A 17,925-nucleotide genomic window follows, 5' to 3' on the forward strand; every position below is an offset into this window, starting at 1 on the left:
CATTAGAATGACCAGAATCATAAGTTGCAGAAACCCACGTGCCATCYTTTCACTGACATTACCTGCACCCCTGGCTGTGCAATGAATTGTTGGTCTTTAGCTTCCACCGCTAGTTTCAGGCAGTTGCTCCCTCCCCAGGCTTCACAGGAATAGGTCAGCAGCTGCTCAGCGAGGTCTTCATCACTGCTGTAGCACTCGGTGAACAGCTCTGCAGGAAAGCAACAGCCCCGCAAGGGAAGAAAGCAACTTTATCCAATCTCTCCTTGTACCCCTTTAGCCACAGTTGCACAGCTCAAAATACAGGGATTCCCCAGCCCAGTGCTCCAGCACTAACACTCAATTGTCTGGTACCTGCTGCRTTTCATAATCATTCACACATAAGCTACAAGGTTAGATTTCCACCAACTTGGATGCATTTGTCTTCAATGCCTTTAAAAACATAATATACACACAAAACTTTCCACACTTTTAAAGCATAATATACATATTTACACACACACAAAAAGCCTCTTTCCACACCTTTACCACTGTAAAGCATTATGTACATTGCTTTGCAACTYCAACTGCACATACAGAGCGCATACAGAGAGAGTTAAACAGTTTTGGCCCTGTGAAGTATGAGATTTTCTATATGAGACATTTCCAGTGTAGCCCTTCAGAGGGCCAGCTGCCACAACTAGACCCAGCCCAACTACTTAGTGGATAGTGATAGRGCTTTGCAGTCATTCTGATCTAGCCTTACTCCTCTTTGTGGGGATGTAAGCTCAACAGGTCAGTTTAGACTCCATTACTCCAGAACAGGAGCAACCATGATCTGCTTTTAGCAGCAATATAACAGTATTCACGCCTAGAGATTTTCAGGATTCAGCTAAATACAGCCGGGGCTGAACTGTTCTGGTCTACATGATAGCTCCACCTCAAGCAAAAAGCTGGTCTCCAGGGGTCCTTTCAACCAACATTTTTTATGAAGTTTCCTTATTCAGCCTATTAAAACTTTCCTGTCATGTAGTCTGACTTTTAGCAATGATAGCAAAGTATCTGGGAAGCCATAGCAATTCTGGAGTCTGTTTTCCACCTGCCGATCAGGCAAGAGAAGGCCATAACCTGCAATAAAGCTGCAGAGGCTGCACTGAGCTGTAGTTCCCTCCTAAGTCCCACATTGAGCTAAGGCATAGATGAGCATGAGTTTCTTAAACTGGGGGTTACTTTGAATTAATTCCCCTTTTGGTATTTATGTTGACTTTCATTTGCAGGTTTCTGAAGGCTAACTAGGCACCAAGGAAACACCAAGAGTGAAACAGTTCCTCTCCTCTAACTCCTATTCAACTTCTAAAGGACTTTGGAAGACACTTACCAACTGCTCTCGTCTCATACTCATTTGCAAGTTCCTCAGATTCACCAGCAGCATTAATATCATTCTTCACCTTGGCCAGGCTTTTCAGGAGCTTACTAGCCCCAAGAGCAGCCAAAGTGCAGCCTCTGGTCTATGGAAAGAAAGTGGTCATGCAAATTCTTTGCAAAGAATTTGGTACTTTTTAAAAATATTATGTCCCTTTTGCACAGCTGTTCAGTGTGTTGTCAGTCAAAATCAGCAAATGAAGATCCATGCTCACAAAAACAGTAGCTATCTTTGTACTGGTTTAATAACAACTTTGTGATCAGTCTGTAAAGGTCACATTTAGCGCTTAGGCATCAGCTTTGCATTTCTGCCTGGAGATTCACAGTATCAAGTCTTTCTTCCTGATATCTTTTTTTCTCTCCACTGTGTATCATCTTCAAGACAGTTGAATCTACCCAGACTGCATTAGTCTGGGTAGATTCTGTGCAAAACGTGTGAAGGAGGATGCACTCCCTTTCAGGATAGCAGATAACCACAAACAAGAGCTTACTTTAGCTTTGTGGGCTAATTACCCTAACATTTGTGGCCTGTGAGTCACCCACATCTTTCTGAAACACTCAAGAATGGAGAGATTATTATGTATGTTATCACAAAATGTGTAGTCTAATCAGAATTCTAAATGGATCTAACCCAAATACCTGGGATCAAAGCACATCCAGACTGAGGAATGGGAAGAAGCTAAGCCTCCAGGCTTGAACACAGGTGCAGAACACACAGCCATACATACATAAATACCAGCTTGGTCTGCTGACTCACACCTGATCTTAGGAAAGTCAGGTATGAATTCCACACCCAAATACAATATGGGTAATATTAAACCTACATGAAAACTATCACTTAGGATTTACCTATTGTGGTTTTATATTCAAAAAAGGAACAGAGCCTTCGAAGTCCTATAAACCAGAAACAAGGAATACCACTGTGCTGCGTGCAAAGGAGACCAAGAAAACTCACTTGTTCCCAGATGACTTTGGACAATTCTTTCTTGTTCTGAAGAACTGACCAAATAAACAGAGCTTGCAACGGATGCCTTGTGATAGGACATTCATCCTGAAAGAAAAAGCAACAGCTCCTCAGACATAAGCTCAGTAACCTGCTTCCAGATGGAACAAATTCTTTGCCTGACATCCTCCTCCATATTTTCTTCCAATTACAGACAACCCGCTTACCTCCCCCCCCAACCTTGGTTATCTGGCACTTGTCTCTCACCAACTTATTACACAGCCTTGCATTTTCCTATTTTGTGGAGCAGAATCAGTCCTAAGTTTTTCCTAAAGTGGACATCACAGGAAATTCAGGGCAGTCGCATTCTTTTTCCCACATAGTTTAAACCATCTGCTTCACAGCTTGATGTTTAGACACCATCTCTGAATAATCTCTAAAAGAAATCCTAACTTTACACCAATGGACTTTCGTGCTTAAGCAAGACCAACAACTTCATAAAATCATATAAAACCTCCACTCTTTTTATTGCCACCTTCCCTTTGAGCATTTTGAACCCAGAGTGGTAGAGTTCTTATGAAATGATTCCCGAAGAGTAAAGCCTTTCAAAGTGCACAAGCTTTGGCGAAAGCTTGCAAGGTGAACAAGAAGTTTCAAAACAAACTTCCCTGAATTTCACATATGTTGCATCTCCTAAGTCTACAACTGATCTCGGAAGTTTAAGTGGTGCCCAAACTCCAGCTCTGTAACTCAGGTCTAGAGGAGATGCTTGGATCTACTGTGCTAAAATAACTATGGAGTCTGGTTCTACCTGACAAGGAAATAAAGCTCAGAAGGTGCTTGACATCCTTGCAGCTGTCAAGATGTAATTTAATCTTGCCATTTAAAAGTATTAAATATGAACCAAGATACCAGAGTCCAATTTCCTCAGGTTCATCTGACATCTCCATACTGGACTCTAAATTTCACATTGCTGTAAATTACAAGCATAACTAGAGCATGCTTTCTGATAATTCTGATGTAAAAACAAAAAAAAACGCAACACTTTCAACTCAATATCACTCCTATAATTAAATAACCCTGTCCTAACAGGCATTTGTAAAATAGGGTAATAGTTAAATTTAAAAACAATACTGATTGTTAAAGTAAATCCTGCTATATCAGCAACTTTTTTCTTTTCCTTCAAGGGAACTTGCAGTGGAATCAGCTGGTACATCACTTACTGAGAGCTGTATCCCTGTCTCATCCCTGCTGTTCTTGTCATCTCTTTTGAGACCTCTTCGGAAGTCTTCAACCATCTTCCACACAAATGTGAGGAGAGCATCATTATAGGAATTCTTTGCAATCTGCAGGTTCTTAAACACCAGGCTGCTGAAGTTGTTGGTGTACAGCTTTGTGAGGACCTCTGTGGTAAGGAATTTCCTCAAGTTCAAGCCATTTTCCACAAAGAGCCGAACAAACTTGGGCCTGTCTTTCACCAGGGCTGTGAACATGACATCCTGAAGGTCAGCTGACTGGAAGGAATAGAAGGACAAGTATTAGAGAGCATGTGATATGTAGGTAGCAGATAGGACTCTCCCAGAGTACACATAAATAAATAGCTTCCCTGTCCTTGTCTACTTCAGTCCGTCAGCTACCAGCTTCTCAAATAAGAAATTTTGGCTGAAGTAGCAGTTTAGTTTTCCTTCTGGGCCCCCTCCCCTCTCTGCATCATCAGATGCTGTTTTTCAAATCTACACACAGCCTCCAAGGATAACAGAGCTGCTCCCTTCAAAATCCATTGAGCAGGTTCAAAATTCTGGAATAGTGGGCATAAACAGAAGACTTCACACACTACACAAACATTTCTTAGTGCTCATTGACCAGACTTTGCTGAGTATTTCTATCCTGAAGAGACTAATATCACCTAATGTTGCCTTCTGCTCAGATCCAGTTTGCCCTTGCTCATACCTTCTGCTTACATCTGTTATATTTTACCCTTGTCTTGCTAATGGGACATACAAACAAGGCCTGTTGCCTTAATACTGCTGGGGGGGCAGTATTTTTTCCTGACTGCTCCACCACCACTGATAAGATACGAATTGGTGCTCTCTGAATAAGATCTTCACTTTCTAGCAAACAGATGCTGGAACAAATAGGCAGTTGAGAATTCACACGTCCTTATGGCTCATCAGCCTGGGAAAGCACCCAAGGGAAGTCTGGTGGGACTGCTCTATACAAGTAGGGACCCCATGTCCTTTCCAGTTTGGGGCTCTGCTCAGACAGCACACAGTAGCATTACGTATGATTGACTAGAAGATTACTCAGGGGGCTGACACCACATGTGCTGCTTGCCCATTTTCCTCTACGCTGCCAAACCCTCATCAGAATCCTTCTTTTCCATATGCAATTGTTTTTGTAGATGGCCTAGATTCCGGCATGGTCACAGAATCACAGGACAGTTGAGGTTGGAAGGGACCTGTTCAAGCAGGGCCACCTACAGCACACTGCACAGAACTGCATCCAGACAAGTTTTGAATATCCCAAGAGGAAACTCCACAGCCTTCTGAGCACATAACTCTTGCAGTTCGTTGCATCAATTTAAGGAAGAAAGCTATTGCTTATCCTCATGAAGATTTGAGATGCTGAAGGAAGGGCTGTTGTTATAATGCCTTTCTCTTCCAGCCTGTCCCCCAAACCATGACTGTGCTCTGTGCTGACAGAAGTGGTCTGTACCTCCCAGTTTCGGTCATTGGTGAAGATCTCATCACTGGCCAGGTCCAACTGGTTCCACTCCAGCAGCAGCTTCAGCTGCCCATTCCAGTTATCTCTGTGATGTTCATTGGTGCTGAAAGCTGCAATAGGAAAAATCCTCTAGGTAAAAGATCAAAGAGGGAAGAGCTTCTTGGCATGCTTCTTAATCCCTGCTCTTCACTTTCTTTCCAACCATGAAGACCTCTATCCAGACTCTTTCCCAAGACTCACCCACCTTCATAACTGGGTTTTAGACCATGTTGGAGGCTTAGAAATGCATTTATGTTCCAGATACATGACATGCTCACTTTTATCCAGCATGAAAACAGCCTCTACTGCTCAGTGGGAGGAAATAAGCACCAAGCTCTTGACATCTCAGGTTAGCTGCCCTTGAACTGGCATGACCAAGCTGCTCTGAACACCACATCAATGAAAATAGCATAGCCTTTCCCATGGAGTCCTCAGAGTCCTACAGTCACTACACAGATGAAACTCTGCAGGATTCTCAATGAGGTCTGGCAAAAGCAATGGCATTGGGGCTGTAATGGTCAGGAGTTTTCCTCATGTACAGATAGGAAAGCAAGATCAGTCCTGCAACCTCTGCAGGGAGCCAGTTCTGCTCTGCTCCATCAGTGGAGAGCTCAGGCTTCTCCAGTGATGGGCTACCCTGAGTCACTGGGGTCTGCAAAAGTTGGGAAGTAGCCCTACACATTCACTGTTTACTAGCTAGCAGCTCCTCCCAAAGACACCACATACCAACCATATGATCCCCGAAGCCTTGTTGGCCTTGGTAATGATTTAGACTGAACTTCCATCTTGCCCATGTTAACAGGTCCCATAGTGGTGCAGGCTGCCCACATGACTGCATATGAAGCCAAGCTCTGCTCTCTGGCAACAGCTTTCATCTGCAGAGGTGGCACAGCTCTGAGAAAGGCTGACCTCAAAAGCTAGAGTGCCCACAATGGGTATAAACTGGTATTTCTCAAGTTTCTCTGCCCCCATCCACTCTTTTACATCACCAATAATAGTTTCAACAAGGTGTTATGCAGGAGAAAAAGAAACAAGAACGAGTCAAACCAAGTGTCACAAAGCTACAAAAAGCAAGTGGTTTCTAGGCCAGTGAGGATTAAGTTTGTAACACACAGCGGCAGCAGCTAACAGCCTACATGCATGTTCTTTTTGCTCTATTTCAGGGACAGTTTGCATCAGGTTTCCAAAGAGGCTGCCAGTTCCTGCAAGGGTGCTAGTGTGTCCTAGATTCACAGCACAGCTCATCTCATGGATTGAAGAGCCTGATGCACTTGCCGAAAGCTGAACCCCACTATTCAAAACACCACAGACAAATCTTTTTTTTTCCCCATCTAAGAAAAGTGAACAGAAAAACAATTACTTGCCTTTGTACAGAGCAAAAGAAATGGCATTGCTCACGATTTCATCACCAGTTTCTTCTGTTTTGATAACTGTGAGTAAATGAGGGCTCTCAAGGACTTCTTTGATCTACAAAAAGGAAAAGTTAGATTTCATAGCAACCATGCTGATTATCCAAAGTATCTTTAGAGGAAGCTTCCCATCACATTGTAGCAAAGCTGCTTCTCATTAGGTCTATTTCCATGTGCAGTTAGAACTTAATTCCAGAAAGTAACAGTGAAATTTATTTTGAAAACAAAGTACGGGATTAATTATCCCCTGAGCATGCAGCAAATAACTGATTTCTCCCTATGCAGGGCATTAAAACAAGATATAGTCTCAGAAGTTAGGAACTACTACTAAGGAAAAAAAGTTTGTGATTATGCGAGGCCCAATAGATGTCTAACTATCCTCTACTGGAGGACAATTTCTACCTCCTCATACTCGGAGACAGAGGTTGATTTCTCTCTAGAGATTTCACTTTTATTCTTGTGAAGAAAATATTCTAGCTACTCTTAACCGAAGAATGAGGTATGCTCCACAGGAGCAGTGAAGAGTGTGGTCAGTTGACCGTACCAACCAGGGAAAAGTGCATCCAGAAACTTCCCACTCCCCAGTGCTGATTTCTGGAATTCGCGGGCTCATAGTCTGCTCACAAGGCAGCTCTTCCTCTTCAGTTCTGGAGACCACGTCTCTCAAGTTCAAAAGGCAGCTTCCCACAAGCTTCTTTTGGCAGGCTTCTCTCTGAATGACCATATCCTACTCCTGCCCTGACTCCTCTAAACTTATCAGATTCACAGGATCACTGAGTTTGCAAGGGACTCTGGAGATCTAGACCAAACTGTCTGCTCCAAGCAGGTTGTGCAGGGTGAACTCGCAGGATGCCCCAGGGATCTTTTATGTCAAGCTCTAACAAAAGATTTCAACTCATGACTTATTAAAAATAATCCATTAAAATTCAACAACAGGAGATTTGTTTGGTTCAAACGAAAGGAAATATATACTGATGTTTGAGGGCTTGAATTCCTCTGGGGCCAATAAACACCCTGCAGTAGTACATTCATTAAGAAATAGCCTAAAGGGGAAGAAAAGCTAAGACAAGGAACCTTATGCATGCAGAAAGCAACATAACATTTTCCATGTGCCATTGGGAACTTCAGCAGAGGTTCAAATACACAATCCCTCCCTAGCACAGCAAGCATGGGCAGGGGATAATTGACCAAGGAAAGAAAATGGAGCCAGACCCCTGGATAAAGCATTGGGCTAATTGAGAAAGTCAATTAGCACAAGTTAATGGACTGTTCACTGAAATGAAGTGCTGCTAGAAAGAAAACTTCTGAAAAATAACAGAACATTACAATTTTCCTGAGCTCAGTTTTTTTCTGCCCCTATTAAGGAGGGCAGAAACACATCTGAAAAGAGGTCTACCTGAAGGCCAAGTAACCAGAGAGTCCTGAGGTTGGCCCAAGCAACTCAAAACAGGAGGTGCTCTCTTTAGCTCTCCAGCTTCCCCAATGTCTGAAAAACTCTCTTGTAGGTTTGTTGTGATTAGTTTCTGTAACCAAATCCTGGGTGCTCTCCCTCTGGCCAGCCTAACCCTCCTCGCACAGGGAAGCTCACTGGCATACGCACAGCRGTGAGGCTTGACCTGGGGTACGTGCAGGGTTTTCCCTCCAGAGGAACTGAGGGTGCAGTTACAGAACATCCAACCTTCACCCTGCCCAGAGCCAAAACCAGACCTGCACTCCCCTTCTCAAAGCACACAACCACCCACCTTCTGTTTTCACCCCTGTAAAACAAAAGTGTTTAGGATTTTCTTTCCTCAATCGTGTCAAATGCTACCTCACAGGTATCTTGCAACAGGAACTCCTTGCTAAGACCTACAGGGCTATTTAGCAGATGATAACACTAATCAATTTGAAATCACAGGATGCTCCTGGCCTCTTTTTCCACCCCCTCACCACCTTTCAGCCCCAGCACTTCTGAGGTAACACACTCACCCATTTGATCCAACTTTCAGTCTCCTCTTCTGAGAGCCTTGAAAAGGTACGAGGCAGAAACCTGAGCAAGCTCTCCTTGACAAAAGAAGAGGCAAGAGTGCCTTCTGCCTCCAGCAAGCTAGCTATCACATCAGCGATCCGGCCAGAGCCTTCCACCACAACACAGGGGATTTTACTCTTGATGGCCACATTGATAGACTAGGGAAACAAAGAGATACAGATCATCACTTGAACCATGACTTGTTTTTGAGGCTAATACTTGGGAAGAAAGTCTAAAAATTTTAGATTTGGCTTAGACTGAATAAAACAAACCCATGGCCCACAAGATTTTCCTTAGTATCAAATTACACCTTCCAAGGCTAACTGCTCAAAACAACATGCCTCAAATGACACAGGGCTTCAAAGAAGTCCTATAGAGCCTGACAGACAGACATTACAATCTGCCAAACATGAGAGCTGATCAGGAGACCAGGAAAACTGCCAAGTGGAAGAGGCATTCAGATGCACTGCAGCCCTTCTTACCTACAGCCACTTCCATGACATAGCACTGCTTAAGAAATACCACAGCTGAATACCAGGGCTCCTACTTTACTTGTCTGAGAAGAAATCAGCAGCCTCATAAGCAAATAATTTCCTTAACATCATGAGATTTTTGGACTGACATAGTGTTCGAATATCCAAGTAGCCATTCAGTTTCTAACACATACCATCATACAGTTACATAATAAAAAAAGATAGAAGAAACATTAACTTGTATGCTGCAAAGACCACAAAACCAGACATTTTTCCTTTGCCTCACTGCAGAAAGAACAATCACTGAAATATAAGCTGCCTGCCAATAAACTGGACAAGAGAAATCAATGCAAGTGATTATCAACAGTAGGGAAGACACAGCATCTATCAGCTGTCTGAAGAAAGAGAGTTTGTTTCATGAGAAAGAAGTTAACTTGGAGCTGTGAAATTACAAACATATTACAATTATGCAATACGTGAAACAAGAAATAAGTTCTCTTGACAACTGGATCAAAGAGGTTTTCTTGAGAGGCCCAGCTATAGTGTGCATCACACATGGCAGGGATTTTATAACAGAAACATTTCACTTCTCTGCTGAAGCTGATTCCTGTTGTCCAACTTGAGGCACAAAAGAAAGAGGGAGCCTTTCCCGGCTGACACTGCCAGGACTAAGGCATGGCAAGGAAAAGCACCTGCACAACAGCGTTCACTGCATTGCTGTGGATTGATCAGAGACTCAGTTCAGTTCCTAAGATGGCTTCACCTCCAAGCTATTAGGAAACCAGATACCCACGTCCAACTGTACCTGCTGCACTGAGAAATAACCAAAAGACTGACAGGAAGTCCCATTTGAACTGTCATCTGGTTACTTGTTGATGGGAGTTTATACATTCAATTTGATGTAGGTTTTATTCATTCTGATTAGATGATTAAGAAAATCTGTGTTATGCATCATTTGCTAATAGTGGCTTTGAGGGCTATTATATACATGCAGTCCATAAGGCTTCCTGCCTAATTATGCTGCATGGGATGGAGAAACAACATGCCGCAGTGATGGCCAAATCCTCTCTCAGATGCCAGCAACTGGGAACCAAGAGGAAGTCAACATGTTCAACATGTCACTTGTCACATCACCAACCCCTGAATGGATGCTTTCCATTAACCTCTGATTAGCTTAACTCAGGATCTCTTTTCATCCATGATCGTACCTGTGGGCAAAGTTAAAATTGAGCATGTGAATGGAACTGGAAAATCGGGGAAAGCCACAGAGAGGCTGAGGTCATGATCTGATATTTCAGAGTAGTTTACACTAATTGATTAGTGCTGGCAGTGAGGCAATGCCAGGGACTGTGCTTAGAACTCAAGCTGTTTGTCATCCTGACAAAAACTGGTCTCATTAGCATCAATATTAAAAGCATACTTCTGGTCAGAAGGATTAGTAACCAAGAACTCCTCTTAAAAAGGCAGTTATTAAAAATTATTAAAAATCATTCTGCTTCAGTTCCACTAACTCACAAATGCTATAGCTCTCAGACAGTACCAAGTGGCTTCAAGTGAGCTCTAAATCAGGATATTTCCAACATCAGCTGATTTTCCCAGAACACTATAAAGCAAACACTTACCTCTGCTGCACAGGTCCAAGGCAGCTTTTCCAACCCAAAACCTGCACAAAAGCATCAAGAGCTACACAGGTGACAAACTGTCTCAAACAAGTTTTCCCAGAGTGTAAGCCTGAGGCAGAAATTTTGCACAGAAATTTTGAACAACAATAGAGCTTACATGCAAGTGCAAACAGTGTCTCTCTGCAGCAAGGGCCAGACAAGTTTCAGTGAACAGTAGAACTGGCCACTTTATGTTGCTTGTGGAATAAACACATCTTAAATATTATAACAATGTCCCTGGTTTTCTCAAAATAAATGAAGAGAGAAACTTACTTTCAGAGTTTCTTTTCCCCCACCTTGGGCGAAACACACAATTGGAATCTTCCCACCATAATTAGATTCTGTTAAACAAGCCAAAACAAAAAGGGAAAAAGAAAAAGATTCAACCAAAAATGCATACAAACAACTCATTTTCCTCCATACAATTAAAGAATTTCCAAGCAGTCTATGGATACACTTTGATGCCAGTCTACTGTTGATCATCAACTCTATTAGCAGTTTTTCTGTATTTTAAATGGAAGTTCATTTTTTTTTCTTAATGCTTTCCTAAACTGGCATCAATTCTAATATCATTCTCCAAAAAAGGCTTTTTCCACCTACCAGTCACAATTGCTACAAGTTCTCTAATCCCCCAAACACAATTTTGTCCTGCTTACCTACTGGTTTGAGCATTTTGAATTTAGATGCAAAGTTCTCACTGCAAGCTGAAGATTAACAACCTCTGACCCCTTCTATTGTCAAATTTATAGAAGAGTTAAGAAGCCCATGATTCTAGAAGCTGATGTTTTTAAGAGATATACTAAATTTTCTAAGTCTGAGTGCTCTGTCCTAACTGGCAATAAGTATGCTTCAGTTGAAGCAGGTAGTTAAAAAACTTAAGAATTTTCTGCTAAAAAGGACAAATCAAAGTCCTTGACAAAGAAGGGGCAGAGCAAGAGAAAGATGATTTAGGCCTAGGCTGCTCACGGATCAATTGCCCTCACAATTATTATTTTGGTAAAAGCTTAGCTTCAGCTCCTGCACAGTTGTGCTTGAGCTACCTGGAATTCAATCCCAGGTGGAAAATAAGCCAAAGTCGAGGGCCAGTTTTCAAAAATATCGACAGCCAAGCAAGAGGAAAGGACTAAAACACTAAAATAAACAGTTTGCTTTGCCCTTGAAAGGACTGCAACAGGCTACTGGCACAAAAGAGAAGGGGAGAGGTGTTGCTGTCAAGAGGACTGGTCCTCCCTGACAGCACACAGTTCCCTTCCAGCTCCACATCTGAGGGCTACCACATACTATTTGTTCATTTCCAGAAAAAAAAAATCTAAGAACACGCAGGATTAAGAAAAAGCTGGTCTGCAGCCTGACACCCCCACTTACCTGGGATAACCCGCTCAGAAATGTACTTTTCTAACTGAGTTCGTACTTGTGCCTCTGTTGCTGGCTGCCCGTGGGTGCCGTTATCAACCAGTAAGAGATGGGTGTGATTATTATCCAGGCAATAGAGAGGGTCTCTCTTGAGATCATCCATTATATAGTGGGCCAGATAGTACCCCTAGAATCAGAAACAATGTGTTTAATAAGAGATCCAATGACAGGTGGACTCATGGTGATTTATTTCGGGTTATTTAGGGGTCTATGAATTTCCTGACTCMCTGGCAGTCATCATTCCAGGATGCTTCTTTCATCCATGAGAAGCAATGGATCTGTGCAAACAGACTTCCATTGCCCCTCAGTAAATACAACCATCTTTCTTTAGCTAACAGGATGCATTTTTAGACAAGCTCTATAACATCTAGTAAAATAAATATAACGGAAACACCACCAATATGTCCAACAGATGGTACTGATACCATTGGATGAGCAGGATCCTTAACAGGAAAGGCAGATCTAATACTTTTAGCTGATAAGAGACTGAGGGCAACTGTGCAGACATTTCACAACAGCTAGAATAACCTTGGAAATGTCCCTCCATTTCTGGGAAGAGGCACACAGTGTTTTTCATCTCACTGGTATGTTTGTTGAGGAAAARCTGACCTCCAATCGAATTTTTAAGGACACAGCAGGTCAGGCTGAATAGACTCACCTCTACAGCAGAAGCACTGCACTGGCAAAAATCTGCCTAGCTCTGTGTTACCAGAAAGTACAAGCAGAGATCTCAACTGCCCACTCAATTCAGTCATCACATGCCACTAGATATTGTTAACACTGACAACAGCGGTCAGGAACAGCCTATACAATTTGAAAAGGAACCTTCTCCCCATTTCCCCACCAGAGAACCCTACATGTAGTTTCTTACATCGTTACCACTGCTGCGAATCAGGCTTTCACGGTTGGAAATCATGCCCCAGGCTGCTATGCCAATGGCCACCACATTTTCCTCTGAACTCCGACTGATGGTGTTGTCTCTGACCACCTCCCCGATGTACTTCATCAGGCCGTAATGCGTGCCCCCGGTGAAAATCCAGGCCCCTGGGGACACACAGGATAACAAGCAACAACATGAGATGGGACAGTAGAACATTACCATTGAGATACCACAAACCCACTCCTCCTGAGGCCTCAGGAGAGGCATTGCTTCTCCAGTTAAACACAAAAGACATGCTGCACAACTTACTTGGCATTACCACAAGCACTCCTGATGACTCTCAACCCCATTGCTTCCAAATTGGGAAGTCRCATTTGCCTGAAGTGTACCAGGCAGGCAGAAACAAAGTGGACACTCTGCTTCCCTACTAAGCCCTTGAACTTCTTCTCCAGCAAGCTTATGCAGCCAAGGCTGCTGAAACCAGCTGCTTGTATCACAGATGAAATGCAAGCCATAGTGCTACTCAGTAGACCATGCCTTTCTTTCTCCATCAAGCAGAAAGGCTATGGCAACAGACCAAAATTCACTTGTAAGTTTAGCATAGGTCATCATGGGGTCCATGGAACTCTGCTACCCTATGTTCTGAAGGATATAGTTAAGCTCATGGATACTACTTTATCCAGAGACTTGGAGAAGCTGAATGTATCAGCCAAATAATCAGCAAAATARACTTTCAATAAGGTACTTCACCTACCTGGTAGTATTATTAAAACCACAGTCATTTAGGCAACCAAGACAATAGAAAAGGTCCAGGTGCCAACTACCCAAGCTTATGCCTAGATGCACCTTCTTTAGTTACCTGTTTTCTCTTCCTATTTTGTCTTACAACAGCTAGAAGCAGTGAATTAATGCAGACATKTTTGCAGGTCTCTACCTTTGGATTGGGCTATGTAGATCAGCCTGCTGAATATCTTGCGCATCCTGGGCTTCAAGGCAAAGTTCTTGGCACCACCAGTGACAGAAATGACCAGGTTGGGGGTTTTCAGGTGCCAGTGCTGAGTCATGAGATCATAGAGCGTTTCAGAGTCTGTGTCGCATGACAAACGGATGTACTTCATTGAGAAAACAACAAAAAAAATATAAGTAGTAAATAGTGACAGCTAGGAACCTATCAGGAACTACATTTCTTATATGAAGCCTAGAATTTATCATGCATGGTGTCCTTAATATAACGTATACCCTTCTAGCATATAACAGCACTTTAAGCATAATGTATTACAATAAATTGTAAAAATTTGTAGTGAAGCTTGAACACTGTTTGGGGGGGGGGCAAGGAGGACTCATGGACCCATTGCCACCCCACTTATAAAAGACTCTCTAGCTTTTTGCCATGTTATTCAAGCCCCTCATCCCATAAACTAATAATAGTTTAGCCTTAAACTAAACGATAGCCTTTTGAAAGACATCTGTGGCTATACAACCCATACCAGGAATGAAAAGGTTTACCTTGGACCTGAATCACAGTGCATTTTGTGCCCAATACCTGGTGTTCACAGCAGGGCAGAAACAAGGGATCYATTTGAAAAACAAATGCCTGTATGCCAAGAGGTTTTACCCTGAACTAAAGAAAATACCTGTTCTAGGAAGGGTTCCTAGGACTATTCAGTTACCCCTCAGTCACAGTCAATGCACCAGCAGGTGTAATTCCTGAATCTCCTAGCTCTACATCCCTGGTGAAGCTTTACAAGCTTCGGTGAAACYCTCAGCTCAGCCACTTTCTAACTGGATGTGTTTCTCAGATACAATTGTGCCATCTCCTGGTATGCCCAAGTGATGCACTTCTCAATTCACACAAGTAACTTGCATTATATTCACACAAGCACCACCTGATAGTAATCCAGTCTTCAGAAGAGGGGATGCCACATGTTCTTTTGGCATGTGAAATCAGTAAAGCATCAGGAGCAGCACATTTCAGATTGCATGGAAGATGCAACTGAAGTGTTCTTGCACACTGAAAGTCCTGAGCAACACGGCAGACATGAGAGCATAAGACATGTCTAAATCTCACGCTTAAGCCACTGCACTCATCTCTCCTCTGTCCTGAAAAATGTGCTGAATGTAGAAGTTCCTTTATCTACAGCTAACCATTTGCAATGCTCCTATTAGCTCAGGTTTGAGATTATCCCCTTTATAAGAAGCTAACAATATATTTTGCAAAGTTGACAGCCATTATTTACACAAACATGACAATTTCCTGGAGCATCAGGTAGGCATGTGTATTTAATATTCACAAGAGACAGATTTTACACCCCTCTAGATCTGAAATCCCTTGCACCTTATATATCCTTATGTATTACACAGGCACATGTAACATGCACCAGACCTTAGAGCGGCACTGCTGTACATCCTACTACCATTTTCTCTCCCAAGCACAAGTTACTCCACAGTGAAACAGAAATAAATGACATTCCAAGAAACAACCTTGTCTCGACACTGAAATCTAAGTCAGGAACAAAGCTTCTTTATCAGGAGTCGATTATTTGAGCACCTGAGCTTATCTCATTGGCTTCAAGTACAGGTACTGCTGCAGAGAGCTAAAATGGTGCTCAGTTCTTCCTCACTGACTTCAGATTACAGCATGAGGACCACAAAATGGCTACTGCAACTGTACACTGATATACCTGTGGTGCCAAATCCCATTGGAAAAGTCATCACAGGTCTAGTTTTAATTATTTTCCTTTATCATCCTACCCCCAAACACTCCAACTATATTATAGGGCAAATAAAATACAGCTAGGTGCACAAACAGAGCATTACCCTCATTCACCCATTCTTAYACCACCTCTGGAAACAGATAACTTCTTTCCAACCCCATCATCAGCTTCTGAAAGAAATAAGAAACTACTTTTTCCTACCTAATATCAGGGCTTGCAAAACCAGTTGCACGTCTTTGTGGCCAAATTCTTTCCACCTCCATTAAAATAAAATCTACTTCAGCCTCACCTTACCCACATTCCTAGAGAATTAAATTGGTTTCAGGATGCTGAATAYGGTACACACAAGAGGGGCTTTAACACATATCCTCAATGCAACCACTTACCTTTCCTCTTTTCCCCAAGTTTTCAAACTGAATGTCCCCAAAAGCATCAGTGGGCAGTTCTTTGGTGTGCTTCTTGTAATTCCACTTGTCACTGCTATTAATCTCTGTGCCCTCTATGTGCTGATCCTCAGGGTAGCCACATTTACACAAGTTATCCCTAGTAGGAGAGCAAATGAGCATGAAAACCCACAGTGAACATCTTGAGCACAGAAGCAAGCTCTTGTTTCTGGCAGTGCTTGATATTTTATTAACAAGTGACAGAGAATTCACACCTGGTATGACCATCAGAACAAGTGCAGTGTCTTTCTGCTTCAGCAGCACAGTATATAACCATGTGACTCCTCCTCCGAAAATCTCTTTGGTAGCTCACACTGGGAAGTGGAGATGAACACACATTTTGTGCTGGGAAACCAGATGACATTTTTGGGTGAACCTTTTCTACACAAGCTCTTTCATTATCACAATTCAAGTTGGATCACTAGCAGCTTAGAACTTTCTGTTCAACAGAACAGAAAAAGGATGCAAAGCTACTGCATCTGACAACCAGCATAAGTGTTTTAGTTTCCTTTTTGCTCATTCAACCAAATTTTAGCCCGAGGATCCTTTGTAATAGCATTTCTAGGATGCTATAGAATCCACACACAAAAAAGCAGAGAACGATAGTCTCAATGCTACAAAAGGACAAGAAGAGTTATGTGGCATAGCAGACTGCAATAAAAGTTCAATACTTAGCACAAAACAGAATGCTTTATAAATGATCCAGTCATACTCRCTTAAAGAATACCAAGGACCTTCAGACACCAACTTGCACCATTCCTTGTGTTTCTTGTTCGTGGAGAAGATTTGGTCCTGCACCTGCTGCCACCTAATTGCCATCTGAAGGSAAGCTGAGGGTTTCAAGTATAAATTTGTATACTGAGAGATAAAACTGTCTGTCCTCCACTGACCCTTTTCCAAATCTCATCTTTAATGGCAAAAGGGGACAAAGAAAAACTGAGATGAGACCAGTTCCCCTCCCTCTGAGGCATTTTTCCTCAGAGGTTCAGAGTTGAATGAAGATGCAGAGGACAGGAGTATAAGGTATCCATAAAGTATCTATGTATTATCACAGTTATGTTGCAAATAGGGAATTTGATGTAAAAATTTACACAGTTGCTAGAAGGCACTCAAAGTTGGCTCAAAGTTTTTCTGATTTTGCGTGAAGTTACTCGCAGAGTATCTTTCCAACTGTTACATTTCCAGTTTTTGTATCAACTACAGACACAGTGTGGAGCTTGGAGAAGCACTCTGTGGTGCATGTCCCATCAAACCTCTTTCCATAATGGCTGAAGAACATTTCAGCCCTAAGCAAAAGCATTATAGAATTGTACATGCAGGACAAATGATGTTGCATTTCCTGATTCAGCCTGGAAAAACTAGGCCTCCCTCACCTCTCAAACAGCCTAAAAGGTAGAAACACTCATTTCCCAGTCCCAAATCTTGTAAAGGAGAAGTGTCCACTTACGCTGACTTGGTGTCTTTTGTAAAAAACACACATTCTCTCTTCTTAAAGTTTTCTTGAATGAAGCTGACCAAATCCTTGGAAGAAAAAAAATGACATTTTTACTTCTAGGAAAACATAGACAACTTAACAAGTACAACTATTGCAATTGCTCCAAGTCTCTTTTCTCAAAACAGTTGGTGAAGAGTAGCTGGAAAGCACTAAATGGATGGAACACTCAGGTCACAAAAGACTACTGAAGTTACAGATAGGAATTCCAAAACTACATCTGATATCAAACAGGACAACCCTCTTCAGATCTAAAGCAGATTAAGATTTTTAAAGACAGATTTTTCCAACACAAAGCTTCTCAGTGGTTTCCAACTATACCAGCTCT

At 42.3% G+C, this 17,925-nt stretch overlaps 1 protein-coding gene across 5 annotated transcripts in view; it reads right to left on the reverse strand.

Moving 5' to 3' along the window:
• TRPM8 (transient receptor potential cation channel subfamily M member 8) overlaps positions 1-17,925 on the reverse strand; it is a 47,639-nt gene that overhangs the window by 29,364 nt on the left and 350 nt on the right. For all 5 annotated transcript variants that reach the window (XM_026033750.1, XM_026033749.1, XM_026033747.1 and 2 more), the window contains exons 2-14: positions 17,553-17,626; positions 16,049-16,205; positions 13,883-14,060; positions 12,940-13,112; positions 12,021-12,195; positions 10,929-10,996; positions 8,482-8,679; positions 6,469-6,571; positions 5,057-5,175; positions 3,565-3,855; positions 2,354-2,449; positions 1,355-1,484; positions 63-208 (exon numbers count right to left, since the gene is read on the reverse strand). In XM_026033750.1, the coding sequence (XP_025889535.1) occupies positions 63-208; positions 1,355-1,484; positions 2,354-2,449; positions 3,565-3,855; positions 5,057-5,175; positions 6,469-6,571; positions 8,482-8,679; positions 10,929-10,996; positions 12,021-12,195; positions 12,940-13,112; positions 13,883-14,060; positions 16,049-16,205; positions 17,553-17,626 (1,908 nt within the window). The remainder of the gene's footprint in view (positions 1-62; positions 209-1,354; positions 1,485-2,353; positions 2,450-3,564; positions 3,856-5,056; positions 5,176-6,468; positions 6,572-8,481; positions 8,680-10,928; positions 10,997-12,020; positions 12,196-12,939; positions 13,113-13,882; positions 14,061-16,048; positions 16,206-17,552; positions 17,627-17,925) is intronic.

The sequence above is a fragment of the Nothoprocta perdicaria genome, unplaced genomic scaffold (genome assembly GCF_003342845.1).
Source record: "Nothoprocta perdicaria isolate Ctin4 unplaced genomic scaffold, notPer1 scaffold_132, whole genome shotgun sequence".
Classification (NCBI taxonomy): domain Eukaryota; kingdom Metazoa; phylum Chordata; class Aves; order Tinamiformes; family Tinamidae; genus Nothoprocta; species Nothoprocta perdicaria.